Raw genomic sequence first — 15,457 nt, forward strand, 5'->3', positions numbered from 1 at the left:
TTGTGAAAATGCTTCATTTCTTCCAAGACAATTATAATTTCCTGGCATAAATGAATTAATACTGACATTTTCTTGGCAAAATGGTATTTATCTAATATTACCAGTTTCCTCCTTGTTAGTTAGATAATGTGTATAAGTTTCAGAGCTCGTAGACTCAATATTCTGTGCACAGGTCACCTGATATTTCATCACACAGCTTGACTGTAAGCTGCTATTTAGTGCATAAAGTTTTTGCATTGGAAGAAACAGCAGAAACTTAAATATTGATCCTATATTATAAGAAGGTCACAGTGCCTTTTCAGGATGAGAGATTTTTAACTCACTGGCAAGCTAATTGAGTTCACTGTATCTACAGGTGTTGGTTGACAACTCTGTCTGTGGCTGATGTTTTAACGTTTTTACAAGTGTCGTTTTCATCAACCTTTTTATTAAATAAAATCACAATGACAGCGAGTCGATTTCCAAAGCAACTTTAAGGAAAACCAAAAAAAAACAAGAATCACAAGAATAATTAGCAAAATACAAGGAAAAAATTAAACATGTTCCCAGTGAGAATGATAATTTCATGGACCAATTTGGAAAATTTAAATTTAAAAGGAAATTAAGCTTGGCATAAAAAAACATAAACCCTTTCAATGAGGCAGAGCCGGTTCTAGACCACTTTTACTGAGGGGGCCAAACTGGGGCCAGTTGTTTTGTCAGAGGGGAACATTAAACCCAGGTGAAAAATAGACAAAGATGATTGCTTTAACATATATTATGCCAAAAATAGCACACATCATTAAATACCATGATTTATATTTCTTTCTGTAACAGTATTTAATACTAGATTGTGAGTCCGGTTGTTGGGTCAAATACTGTGTACAGTAAGGTGGCCACAGGGGGGACCAAGCTCGGTGTTACAGGGGAACTGGCCCCTGTTGGCCCCCGCCTAGAACCGCCCATACAATAAGAGTAGATTCTTAGAGTCAAAGTACAATTTGAAAATGTCCATAAGGTGAAACTGATTACATTTAAGAAGAGCAGAAACAAGCAAAGACTAGAATCAAACTCTAAAGTTTCACACTGTGCTCAAAGACTGAGGCTAACGCTAACACGGCTCATTCTAAGAGGAAGCATCTTCATCATTAATTATCCGTTCAGAGGATGTTAAAAAAACAAGTCATTTTTTGTTAAAGCTTTCAAAACATACAAACTAAATTCTCAGAGTTTACATTTAAATAAATACATATAAATAATGTTTACTTCAAAGTTAATTAGTTAATAAGAAACATGACATCGTCCCCGTACGACCCGCTGAACCCAATAATTAGATAACAGTTTACTGTCAGAGACTGACACAAAAACACACAAACACACTGACCTAGACTGATTACGGCACTCACACACACACACACACACACACACACACACACAGTGTAACTAAAAATATACACAAACTGTTAACTAAGCTAAGGGTAATAATAATCATCTGTGCTACTGAAGCAAAATAATATAACATTAAGAGCTAAAACTATGAAAGAACAATTGATCACCTTTTCATCAATATCTATGATTGCGTGTGTGTGTGTGTGTGTGTGTGTGTGTGTGTGTGTGCGTGTGCGTGTGCGTGTGCGTAAGCTGCTTTTGTGCTCAGCCGTCATAAAGCTTAATGTGCTTAGAGAAGATTAGCCAACGTTGCTAAGCTAGTGGTTGTGTGTGTGAGTGTGTAAGGCTGTTTCTGGTGTGGATTTGGTTGAAACCTACATTTGCCAATTAGGCTGGCAGTCGCTGTGGTGACGGGAGCCGCAGGTAATCCCATACTCAGGAGGAGGGGGAAGGGGGGCGGAGTCTGTTAGCCTTGCATTTACTGCACATACAAAAATACGAAACTCTGGCTCTTTTACTGAACTTTTAAAAAACAAACAACACAATAACAACATTTACACACAAGAAGTCCGCCTCAACATGCCACTAAATACAAAGATAGATAGATAGATAGATAGATACTTTATTGATCCCAAGGGAAATCCAAGTATATAATATAATATACAATGAGAGTAACATTTAGATGTTGAAAAAAGCAGATGCCCTCCTGTAGATATAAACAAGAGTTCAATGTTTTCTTCTGTTTTTGTATTTTTGGTCAACAATCTGTTACCAGCAGTTTACAGGGCTTCTTTATCATTTCTAGTTAAACCCTAAGAGACCTCGCCCCTATTACCGGTACAACCTTTTACTTTTAGGAGTATTCAAAAAGCCGTGTCAAGTCATATATTATATCGACTATCACGTATTAAATTGATCACTATTTTCAAAGAAACACTACAGAGGAAATCGTCTCAATGGAAGCGATACTTCCCAGCAGTTGTTGATTCTTTTTAAACCTTTACAAAAACTGCAGTTACACATGTTTGTATTATTTCTGCCGTTCTTTCTTTTTACTCAAGAAAATAAGAGATTATCCCGCCTTTTTTGTAGACTTATTAAATGTCCTGCTTGCTTTCTGTGTTTCAAAGTAAAAGAAAGTCACAGTATTTTTATTGTTAAGTTTAAGTCATCTATAATTGGGTCTGTGTATGATTAACAAGATTTCCATTGCCGTGTTATACTAGCAAAGCAATATTTTATGAAACTTTACATTACATTAACATCTTGAGTTTCTTTTTAAAACACAATCTAAAATTGGTTCAGTTTTTAGATTTAAAATCAGGATTTCTATGTTTGCAGGACTACAAAATGTAAGGAGACTTTCCAATTCATCTGTTTTCATTGTTTCACAAACTTTCTTGCTGCAGACACGTTTTGGTTGTGTCCCTAAATGTACTGAGGTGTGATACACACGGTCAGGTCACGGTCCTGTGGAGGAGTCATGCCCCCTGCTGGATGGCTTTGTGCTTTGGGATATCTGTTCAAGGCGGCAAATGAAGCACTTCTATTGTTGTTTACTGCAGGATATCATTTAAAGAATAGTGAGAATAGTGTACTTAATAACTTGAGATACAAAAGACATTCATACTTCCTTCTACCTGTGTAACAGTCCTTACACTCTCTTGTCTCCACCTTTCTATCAGCGTGGTGTGTGTTGGAGGGGACGGTTCGGTAGCCGAGCTCTGTCACGCTATGGTCCTCAGAGCTCAGCTGGATGCTGGTTCTCCTGAGAAACCAGTGAAACAAGTGCTGCCACTTGGAATCATTCCCGCTGGTGAGTAAGAAGACACTTAAACATAAACTATAGACCAAAAAAAACAAATATACTGTTTGTTTTTTTTTTTACCCTGAAGAGTGTGATGTTGTATTAAATGTCTGTTTGTCTTTACAGGCTCTACAGACGTGGTTTCCTGTTCTGTTCATGGAGTCAGAGATCCGGTCACTGCAGCCCTGCACATCATCCTGGGTATGTTGATCATGTAATTTATGTCTTCAGGAACATCGTCCTGGATCTTTAGTCTCACAAAAAAAAAACGCGCTCTGTGGTTCAGTAAGATTAGGTAACTGTGACTCTTAAAGGGAAAATTTGCCTTGAGCAATCGTGCAAAAGAGACACACAGCTCAGTATAACGTGATGTACTGAACAAACACAGCACACAACACTGGTAACAATTAACATAAATTGAAGCAGAGCATAAGAAAAATGAAATGGAATAAATGTGGTGGGTTCTACCTGGTCTGAAATGTTTTCATCTTGTCCTGAGGTGGTTCTACTTTGTTGTCCTGGATGGCTTCTCCCTCTTATTATTACTTTAATCGGCTCGACCTGTGCTACACCTAAGACTGTAAATACTGAGAGGATGAACTGATAAAACTTCACCCATTGGTTTGCGGACTACTCAACTACTTGGTGTTATGAATCTCATAGAATCTGAAGAAAGTTGTTTTCACATCGGTGCAAAAAGAGTAAGAGAGCCTCTGGAACATGTGAAATTGGGGAGCGTGCAATGAAACAAATCTTCTTTAACATGAAAGTTAAAGCGCTCTTCTTTGCTAGGAAAAAGCAAACCACAAGTCTGCTCTGCTAAAATACCAAATATGTTGATGTATTACCGAGGTAAAGCAAGACACTGAAACCTGCTTATTAATGCCAATGCTATCATATAAATGAAATGGCACACAGATTTCTAAGAAGGGCCGTCAGTTCATTTAAATGTAGCCCTACTAATATTATAAGATCAATATTTTCATGAAAAAATCTCAAAAAGAGCTAAAAAATAATTGGGTACTATTTTGTTCACGTGATTATTTCTACTGGAAATAAAGGCATTTTATTACAGCCGTCTATGGATAGTGACTCCCTTTGGATCCAGTCCCTAGTGGCCATTAGATGAACTTGAGTGTTGGTACTTCGATATTGTCTAAATTTTTCTCTGCCCAATAGGATGCCTCTACTGTAAGTTCATTTTATCCGAGTTGATTCCTTCTACTGACTGTGTAGAGTTAGCTCCCTTTTGTTGTTGTCGTCTTATTTACTCTGAGGATTTGCCGGAGAGCCAATCAGGAGCTTGTTTTGCAGGTCAGCTTTGATGTGTGATTGGCTGGTGGTCACTCAGACTGTTTGAATAAAAACAAAGCTTCAGTCTGAGTGAAGCAGACGGTGCGAGAGGACTCCTGAGGGAGGAGTGGACAGATGTCTAACAGCAGGATCGGTTTCACTCTAAATCACAGGTTTTCTCCGCCCACCGTGGCCCCGCCCCCCTTGCATCGCTCTCGGGTAAACCTCCTAACCAATCAGCTTTTAGCAGGGCAGGCCGATGTTTATGAATGACAGGTTGTGGTGAGACAGTGGTTCATTAATATGAATTAACACTGGAAGCTGTGTGTGTATGACAGATGGTACAAATTAGACTAATTCCTGAACAATAGAAAACAGTTAGAGTTCTCAGGTGGGAAGCTGTTCCCACAGAGGTCACTACAGGTGAGTTAAGATGTTTTAATGACATACCTGAACTGTCCTTCAGAAGCTCCAGTGTCCTAATTTAACAGACAAATTAACTCAATGAAGGTGTTTAGTACATTATTTTCTTTATGAAAACACCTAAGAATATTTACCTGCTCAAGCACCTTAGCTAGGATTATTTATATTCCTTTTGCCATTTTATAGCAATGTGCCTGGTAGATGCAGATTTGGGAAGATCTAACTCACACTCACTGAATGCACCGACAGAGTGTGCTCAGGTAGGCAGGTCCAATCGTTTTAACCTTCCAAGTATAGTTCTTGATCAGAATCAAAATGCTTGGACAGGCTCATTTTAGATCAGTTCACATCCATGAACAACATTTTATTTTCAGGAACATTTCATTCATTCATTGCTGTCAAGATGTAAAGGGACCCAAAAAATAAAACATTCTTAGTTTGTACAGTTTTAAACACATGGTATCTAAAATGAATTAATTTAGAAAACCCTTCTGCCATAGTCCATTGCAGTTTAGCCAACATTATTACATCCACGACTATTTGGTCTGACATCTGTGACCAACATTATTTTTTACTCCTGATGAAGCCTGTGTTGGGCTGTTGTCTGCATGTTTCAGTTTCTATTACAGATTTAGTTATGCTGTGATTGGGGCGCTGGTGGCGCATTGGGTGGTGCGCGCACCCCATGTATGGAGGCTGTGGTCCTCCAGGCGGGCGGCCCGGGTTCGAGTCCAACCTGTGGCTCCTTTCCCGCATGTCATTCCCCACTCTCTCTCTCTCTCTCTCTCTCTCCCTGATTTCTGACTCTATCCACTGTGCTCTTACTACAATAAAGGCACAAAAATGCCCCAAAAATAAAATCTTAAAAACTAGTAACTGCAAAACAAAGCCAGGCTAATGCATTGTTTTGAAGTCAGTAATAACTTTAGTTTACTTCTGTAGTTTACTTTCAGCATTTTCATATTCACACTGTATTTACTTTATTATCTCTTAATAAATTATCATTAGAGATAATTATTATCTCTCCTTTGAACTCAAGTGTGTGCTGCAGCGATTCATTACTGTGTTGTGTTTCCAATGGACTGAGTGTGTTTCTCCCCGACTGTAACTGATGTGTCAGAGAATACAGTGAGGATAATCAAACATGCCAGGTTTAAAGGTTATAAAGTTTCTTTTTAAACAGAACTTCTGATATTGTCAAGATTTAAATTATGACTGCACCTTTAAGAAGCGCTGCAGGTTTGATCACACTGACCCACTGGCTGTGAGGCTGACCATCCAGGATTAAGGCTGAGACACACACACACACACACACACACACACACACACACACGCACACACACACACACTGACAACACGCCATATGGTGAGGAAATAAGATTCATCCACAGAGAGAGAGAGAGAGAGACAAGCCGTCAGGCAGACAGGTACTGAGACTGCAGTTCAGTAGGTTACAGCAGGTATTTGGCCAGATGGCAGGGTGGGGGTGTGTGTGTGTGCTTGTGTGCTTGTGTGTGTGTGTGTGTGTATGTGTGTGTGTGTGTGTGTGTGTGTGTGTGTGTGTGTGTGTGTGTGTGTGTGTGTGTGTGTGTGTGTGTGTGTGTGTGTGTGTGTGTGTGTGTGTGTGTGTGTGTGTGTGTGTGTGTGTGTGTGTGTGATTATTGAATGGTAGTGCTGGTGAATACGATTCATTACGTTAATTATCCAATTTCAGTTATTTCTGGGATTCAGCTGCATTTAAAGACAAGAGTAGTTGAAATATTTCCTGGATGCCACACAGTAAAAAAAGAAAGAAAGAAAAAGACTTGTGGTTTGCATTGAAAGCTGTAAAAAAAAAAAGTAAAGTAGGGTCCAGTTTTCCAAAATGTTCCTTCATGTCGTACACCCTAACAAGGCCCTCACTTGCCTCTATTGGTCACATGATCCTTACCTTGCATATCATATAGCCAATCAATATCTCCAACCAAATCTAAAGTTGTTATGTGAGAATCATTGCTTCATCATCACTGCTTTGGAAAAATTATTAACAGACACTGAGACACAAATTTGTCCTAAATCTGCTTTAAAATCCTCTAAATTCTGCTGCCTTTGAAACTGGTCAAACTGGAGCAACGACAACCAGAGAGTGGTCACTCTACTGTGATGTGATTTCCCTGAAGTTTGTAGATGTTCACACACATACACACTCCTGACCTCTTTCTGTCGCTCATATTTGGAGTCCTGCTTCTCATGAATATGAATGACCTTCTCACTGTAAGACCGCTTCTCCTCCTGATAGTATCCAAATAAAAATCATCAGTGTATTAAAGCTCTCCCTCTGTCTGTGTGCAGGTCACAAACAGCAGGTGGACATGTGCAGCTTCACGTCTCTCGGTCAGTTGGTGTGTTTCGGGTTCTCTGCCATGTTTGGTTTTGGTGGGCGGAGCTTAGCAAGGGCAGAGAAGAAGAGGTGGATGCCATCAGGAAGGCGACGGGAGTACGCTTTGGTGAAGACTCTGGCAAGGCTGAGGTAACACACTCACAAATACACACACAATTTAGGGAGAGTTTATCTTTCTTTTCTTCATACATCGTTCAGATTTGAAGCTCTGTCAGAACAAATATTAATTCAAGCTTTTTAGATATTTTTTGACCAAAAACATACAAAATTAAGAGAGATCTTGCCATGCTTCTCGCACAATGGCTGAAGAAATGGAGTTTAATACCAATGTAAATGTGCTGCTGTATTTTGTTATATTACATCCATGTCTTGCAACAATGCTAATTTTCTCATAATCTGATCCTCTATCAAAGTCAAAGTCAACTTTATTGTCAATTTCAAAATATGCCAGACATACAGTGGAATCGAAATTGCGTTTGTCTCCGTCCCACGGTGCAATACAACCAAAATAAGATAAAATAAAATAAGGTAAAATAGATAAAATAAAATAAGGTAAAATAGATAAAATAAAATAAAATAAAATAAGGTAAAATAAAATAAAATAAGGTAAAATAGATAAAATAAAATAAAATAGATAAAATAAAATAAAATAAAATAAGGTAAAATAGATAAAATAAAATAAAATAGATAAAATAAAATAAAATAAGGTAAAATAAAATAAAATAAGGTAAAATAAAATAAGGTAAAATAGATAAAATAAAATAAAATAGATAAAATAAAATAAGGTAAAATAGATAAAATAAGATAAAATAAAATAAAATAAAATAAGGTAAAATAAAATGAGGTAAAATAAGATAAATAATATTTACAGTAATAAATTCTAAATTGTGCAAAAGGTACAAAATGGTAAATAAAATAAAATAAAATTTAAAGAAAAAGTAAACTTCTGCAATATGTGCAGTAAACTGATTGTACTTTTGAAACTGTACTATGCTTTCCTTTAGAGTCACCCACATGTTTACTCTTTACCACCCATTCTTCTTTTGCTATTAAACAATTTTTTGCATGCTAATAATCTAAACTAAGATGCTATAAACATCATATGTGCTAAATCTGTAGCATGTTAGCTTAAAGCAGCACTGTGCCTGATCATAACCTTACTAAGCTGCTAGCATAGCTGCAAACTGACCCTAGTCCCTCCTTTGTTTTTCTCTCTTGCAGACCAGAGGACTGTCAGCTGTCTTTTTTACCAGCGAAGACATCAAACAAGAATTTGATTGATCATCTGTGAGAATCATGCACAAACACACAAACACACAAACACATGGACTGTCTTGTGTGTAGAAAATGTAGTCTGTCTTTAGACAAAAAGAAACATTGTTCAAACCAGCTGCAGTGGGTGGTTTGTAACCGGGGTCGGGCTTCAGGCGCTGAGCCCTTCTACTTAAGCAACATTGTTGTTGACCACTTTTTTATTCAATCAAAAATTGTGGTTAACTCCCTCCAACAGCTCAGCTTTGAACATCTGATGTGAAGCAGTAAATAAACAGTGTATTGTTATTTGTATTGTAATTTTTTTAACCTAGCTCTGTGAAAGCTGCTATACTAAAGATAACATTTATTTACTTACTTTTCTATACCAAAAACAAAACAAAAACACAAGTCCAACACTTGACATCTAGTCAAGTTTTAAAATAATTGTTTTAAAGAAAATCTATATTTTATTTGAACATAAACTAAAAAAAAACCTAAGTACACATTGATTGTTTTTTTCTGAGAAAACAAGTGTGAAAACAGCAAACATTGTTCTAAAAATGTATTTCTGTCCTCCCGTTCAGAGACCAGGACCAGGGCCCGGACTCAGGTGAGACCAGCAGTTGTCAGTCTTTACACAGTCGTGGTCAGATTTCTGTCTTTGCATTCATTTTTGGTTTACTGTCTTACTCTCTGTGTAGAGGGGGAGGAGTCCTGGACAACCAATCAGGGCCTGTATATCAGCATCGGCATCATGTCCATCCCCTGTCTGAGTCCGCATGTACCTCAAGGACTGGCTCCTAACAGCAGGTACATGTTGTGTATGATGAGCAGAACGTTAAAGGTAAGCTTTGCTGTGACCTTGAATGCACCGCACTGCCGGTCATGACATTGTGTTTCTCTTTCACTTCCTGTTTGTTGAAAGGGTCTCAAATGGTAGCGCCTCATTGATCGCAGTGGGAAACACTTCCAGGTCAGAGTTCATCAAACACCTGAAGAGATACAACAGCTCCAGCGGACAGGTGAGAGCAGCTGTCACAAAACATCACACCAAGTATGACACTACGTCAGGGGACAAAATCAGCTCTTAAATGCAACGTTCTTTTGGATTCGGGGTTTGATAGGTTTATGTGGAATTGAAATCCAGTAGAAAAACAATTTATTGAATCCCATTAATTTACCTTAAACAAGATTTGTTGGGCTGTTCAACTCATTTATTGATGGGACAGGAAACATTGAGAGGGAGAGAGACAGTACGGGAAAGACAAGCAGCAAATGTTGAGGGCTGGACTTGAACCTGAGACAGCCGTGTGGAGTGTAACACCTGCACATTGGGTACAAGATCTGCTCAGTTGCTTAATGTAAAGTTGATAATAAAATCCTTAAATCACCCTTTCCTGGCTGAGATGACGGGCAGTCTTAAATGGCAGAGCAATAATATATTTATGAGCAGCATAACTCAAAAACAGTTTTTTTTTTATGCGTTGCATCTGCTACCTCCTCCAAATACTCTTCAGGGCTGATCACATGCACAAGCTAGTTTTACCAAATGTAATTGATGCTGCTTTTACTCACAGATTATCTCATTTCAGGTTAAAGAATAATAAATTAAAACAAGGTTTATTTTTGGGCTTTTTATGCCCTTGTTTAGAGATAGGACAGAAGTTATAATCAGAGAGAGAGAGTGGGGAATGACATGCAGGAAAAGGGCCCACAGGTCGGACTTGAACCCAGGCCGCCCGCTTGGAGGACCACAGCCTCTGTACATGCCGCACACGCACTAACCACTAGTCTAACTGCGCCCCAAGAATACATTTTAAAGTCAGAGCTTAATGATTCGGGGTATTTTGCTGATCCAGATCCAGTACGGGCTGTGTTTTATTTATCTCCGTAAGCTGGAGACGTGTTTCAATCCTGATCTCGCTGTCTCCTCCTCATGTACCAAATAAACAAACTAGTTGGTGAGTAGATTAGCCTGGTTCAGCACGGCCTGGTCTGGACCGGCCTGGCCTCAGAGACTGCACACTAACCTACTTACTAAATATACTGTTGGCTCGTCGTTCACTGTCCTGCATTGGAAACGGGCTGTTTACTCACTGACCTACATCCTGTTAGCCTTCACACTGACTTTAGGACTGACAGCTCAGCGTCAAGCACAACGAGATCCTGGTGATCCATGACAACACACTGTGGACAGTGAGCCTCACCTGAGTCAGTCCTGTCAGTGGATGTTTGTATAGAAATACTTCAAGTGTAACTGCATTTTCAGATGAAAGATCAAAAATGTATGGAACATCCATCCTGCTTTTTTTCATTTATTTATTTTTGTGTAGAAATTAATTTTTTTTAAATAATAAGATCCAACAAAAGGGAGGTATAACAAAGCAGAAGTTTTGTTCCAAAAGACAAACTTTCAAAGAAACCTTCTTCTCTTTAAAATGTTTCTACAGCCCTCTGTGAGAATATACTGAGAAAACACTCGATTTTGTTCTTTTTGATTATCTTCTTTATCATTTCCTCTATTTTAAAATAATCCTAATTTCTAAGAACTGGAAAGTGACATATTGTCTGTCTGTCCGTCGGTCCGTCTGTTGGTCTTTGCTGCCCCCTGTTAGAGTTTCACGATGCTACACAAGGGACAGTAAACTGAGTCACTGTTCCAGATTAACAAGCTGTTTAAAGAGGATCAGAGCTTTTTTGTTCCTGTCAGCTGACCATTAACATGCCAGGACACGAACACACACACACACACACACACACACACACACACACACACACACTCTGTTTGATTTCTCCTGATCAGTTTGTCGGTCCATCTGTTCTAATTTCCTGTCTGCAGTTCAGCTTCTCCTTCGTGGAAACTCATGATGTGTCAGCGGTAAGGATCCGCCCACGGTCCAAGATTGGCTGGTCGGAGGAGGAGAGCGAGGAAGAGGGAGACTCCAGAACGTCGCCCATCATCCAATCAGAGGGAGCTGCCTTTCCGTGGAACATCGACGGAGAGCTAGTGGAGATCGCTAACGAAGTGCTCATCAGGTCTGATACTCTCTTATAGATTGAATGAATCTGCACGGTGTTATTACACACAGTGAAATGGAAAATGCAGCAGATATTGAAATATTTCATATATATTTATATTGGATAGAAATGTTTATTATCCCTGAAGGATTTCCAGTAGTCACAGTGATGGAAAAGAATGAAACTCTGTGCCTTTGAATGGCTCATTTTGTAAAAAAAAGAAAGAAAAAAAACTCCCAGATGGCTCAGCTGACGATTCAGAAGTCATATCCACCTAGATATATCACACATTTCACTTTTCTTCCATCCTCTTAAGCTGTTTTCATTTACTTTTTGATCTGCAACATGTTCCTTTATTCTGTGGTTAAGTTAATGTTATTTAATCTCTTATTATTTTATCTCTTTCAAAATAAAAGCAGGGACGTATTGAAACAGGAAGTAAAGTACCCTTAGCTTAAGAAAGTACAAAATTACAAAATAAAAGCATTAAAAAAACGTAATTGAAATGCAAAATAAATGCATATCAAACATGTGAATAAAAATGAAATGAATTGTGATTAACTTTTGATTTTCATTCTTTCATCGCAAATTTAAAAAAGTTTGGCACTTCAGCAACCGCCATCTTAGTTCTTTGGAACCAGAAGTGACCATATTTGGACGTATTTTGGATCTGCTTTGCTAAATCTACTTTTTATATAGTCCTATTTGTTAAAGCCACAACTTTCTCTGGCCTGGGTGTGGACATGTATAACATCTATTCACTTGTTTTTGGGGTCACTGTTCACAAACTGACATTGTGGGGACACGTATTAATGAAGTCAAGTTTATCATTAAATGTTAGGGTGAAGACTTGCTTTAAAGTCAGGGTAAGGTGAGGGTTAGAGGTGTTGAAAGAACTGTTAGGGGATTAGTTTGTGTCTTCAGGAAATTACTCAATCCAAAGTGATGTCCTCTGAAGTGATGAAAACCTGAATGTGTGTGTGTGTTGTTCAGGGTCCACCCTCAGCTCATCACTCTGTACGGGGAGGAGGTGGACGAGGCGGAGTCCACTGTTTCCTGCAGCTGCATCTGAGTCCAGCAGAGGATTTGCTCCTGTGTGTTTGTTTGTATGTTTGTTACAAACAAGACACATCACCTTGGTGACCACAAATGATTTGACACTGCCCTCTTCAGGTCATTACTGTAAACGCTACAACATGAACTTGTACTAAGGCTTCTTTCAAAGCAGCAAAAACAGATTAGAGACAGATTCTCACAGCTTTCTGATCATGACATTAAAGCTTCATAAATCGATTTTTTTTTATTGACAACTGCAGATTTAATAACATATCAAGTTACCCATAAGCTAACTTTCACTACCTGTGCTTTTTGAAGATGTAAGTTTATCACCTCTGGACTTAAACAATAAGGAGAAAGGTTTTCTAATCAAATTAATGTTTACATTTTTACCTTTTATTTGCCTATTTTTTTTAACTGAAACTTTTTATTCTGTTTTCCTGTTGCTTTGGCAGTGAGCAAATACTTTTCTATTATTATTATTATGATGAGTCCAAACTTAAATATGGGACTTTTTTTTAAAAATGTGGATTGACTCAAACATGGTAAGAAAAAGGAGTTAACTTCAACAAAGCCCCAACAAAGATTGTATTGATTGTTTTATAGGTGTTTGTGTGTTGGACTGAGTCAATGAGTCCAAAGAGCGTTTTAAATATGACCTCATTTTATTTCTAATTATGAGAGAAACTAATACCAGTAAAAAAAAAAAAGAGGCAAGTTCAAACTGTTTAAATAGAAAATCCTTCATTTTAATGGAAAGTGTTGATAAAAGCAGTGAGACTCTCCAGTGCAGAATATCTTCACATAAACAAAATGACAAACTCATTAATTAAAATATAAAAAAAAAAAAACATCTGTGTGTTGTGCATTTGTACAAAATACATAAACAGAAGGAAGCATAGCAGCTGTTTTTAAATGTCTACATCTGCAACAAACTGAAACATTAAACTAAGCTTTGAGTGAATTAGATATCTTCAACATTTTCTAATTTTCAAGTAGTCTTCCATCTTTTAACCCTGTGACTCAGTTTGTTGCTGGCTGTGTGTTCTGTCCGTTTACCAAAAACATTTCTCACCGCGATCTCAGGCTGTTAGCTCAGGAACATTTAGGACCACTTCACCTTCAAATTAAAGCTCCTGTGGGGAACTTTTTGTTTGTGTCATTTTTGGAGCCCCTGTTGGACAAAGTAGTACATCTGATCTCTTGTCCTGTACATGCATGGGTAGTGTATTCACTCATTAACATCATTTGCTGTGGTGTTTCATCAGAGAGCTGTAAACCGTCTCATCACACACCTTCTCCCTTGCATTATTGCAGGCATTACAAATTACACTCCAGAAAGAATCAGTCTCGTTGATTACGGTCTTGCTTGCTTTTGTCGGTCATATAGAGGCACAAGTACTTTCAGTCTATTTCAAAACCAGTTAGAAAAGGGATCTCCGTCACAAACTCTACCTCAAGTTTTACTTATTTGTGCAGCATGTTGGTCTTGAAAAGCGCACTATAAATACGATTTATTTTTTTATATAAATCCCAAATGAGAATAAATGCTCCATTATTGTTACCTAGAAAAGTTGATGAAACGTATTTAAGTGATGTTGAAACAGTAGATTACATTCAAGCCTTTCTTAATGTCACATCATGTTTGTAAGAAGGCTGCTGCTTATCTTACATCGTTCTCAGCTTGTCCCCAAACGCATTAAGACAGTTTCTGGTACATTTCTCACATCAGTTTTGGCTCGTTAGTGGACCATACAAATAGGAAACAGATGTTAATAATGTGATAAGCACGAGCATGAGAATTCAGACTGATCGAACCAAAAAGTACATCCCTGTCATATTTGTTTCTTGGTGACAAAGTTGGAGCTTTGTGATTTAAAGTGTGATAATTCAGCTTCCTCTGATCTTCATGAGAAAAATGATCTGCACATTAAAAATATAAGAGGAGCTCGGGAGTTTTTTATTAAATCAAGACAGCAGCCTGTCAACCTGAATCCAATAATATAAACTGTTCTGAGCTGCATTAAAACAGTGGAGACAGAATTGAGTGCCTGTGGTGAGGCTCTTAAAGGTACTATGTTCACTCGTGTTCTTAACTTATTCCTACTCTTACTTGATTTTTTTTAAATAATCATACTTCTTCAACTTCGGCTTTCTCTCAGCTTTTGTTTTCTTTTTTAATTCTGTAGTTGAGATTTATTTCCACTGAAAAGTGCGTTAAAGATAAAACAGTTTATTATTATTATTAATATTCCGACCCAGGCAATTTCTAGCTGGCTTGCAATTCAAAATGCTGTTTTGAGTGTTGTGTGTCCTGAGTTGTTGCCGTCTCCTCTAAATAATGCTCGTGACAGACATGAGGTTGAATTTGGTAAAGAACATCCCCCTCTCTCCTTCCGTGCTGATTGGAGTTATGATGCAACTGAGGAAAATGAGAAGCCACAACAGCCAAATAGTAAAAAGAGTTTTTCTGGTGAACTACAGCAGCCACTGAGCTTTTCGCTAAACCTTTAGTCAACTTGGGACATGATCACACTTTTCAGTCGCAATGGCTTTCAGGCTTTCTTGTTTTGTACTTTCCAGCTCTCTGTTCTCACAAAATATTTATCCAAGAGTGAAAAGTGACTTAAAAAAAAAAGAAGCGATATCTGTTGAGACACAGACGAATTCTGCTGCCAGTGTCAGTCTTAATAAGTCTGACCCACAGAAAAAATGCAATTCTATCACATCCAGCACCAGCACATTGCAGAAGCCACAGCTTGACTACTTCCTCTGTGCAACAACGGTACATTATAGCCAGTATGTTCTCTGTGTGTGTGTGTGTGTGTGTGTGTGTGTGTGTGTGTGTGTGTGTGTGT

General features: G+C 38.1%; 1 protein-coding gene across 1 annotated transcript in view; it reads left to right on the plus strand.

Annotated features, from left to right (window-relative positions):
* cerkl (ceramide kinase-like) overlaps window positions 1-13,116 on the plus strand; it is a 32,626-nt gene extending 19,510 nt beyond the window's left edge. Inside the window, exons 6-14 of the mRNA XM_061053141.1 lie at window positions 3,054-3,184; window positions 3,302-3,376; window positions 7,223-7,400; window positions 8,493-8,558; window positions 9,110-9,135; window positions 9,227-9,335; window positions 9,451-9,547; window positions 11,365-11,561; window positions 12,537-13,116. Coding sequence (XP_060909124.1) covers window positions 3,054-3,184; window positions 3,302-3,376; window positions 7,223-7,400; window positions 8,493-8,558; window positions 9,110-9,135; window positions 9,227-9,335; window positions 9,451-9,547; window positions 11,365-11,561; window positions 12,537-12,615 — 958 coding nt within the window. The 3' untranslated portion in view covers window positions 12,616-13,116. The remainder of the gene's footprint in view (window positions 1-3,053; window positions 3,185-3,301; window positions 3,377-7,222; window positions 7,401-8,492; window positions 8,559-9,109; window positions 9,136-9,226; window positions 9,336-9,450; window positions 9,548-11,364; window positions 11,562-12,536) is intronic.
* The last annotated feature ends 2,341 nt before the right edge of the window (window positions 13,117-15,457 follow it).

The sequence above is a fragment of the Labrus mixtus genome, chromosome 13 (genome assembly GCF_963584025.1).
Source record: "Labrus mixtus chromosome 13, fLabMix1.1, whole genome shotgun sequence".
Classification (NCBI taxonomy): domain Eukaryota; kingdom Metazoa; phylum Chordata; class Actinopteri; order Labriformes; family Labridae; genus Labrus; species Labrus mixtus.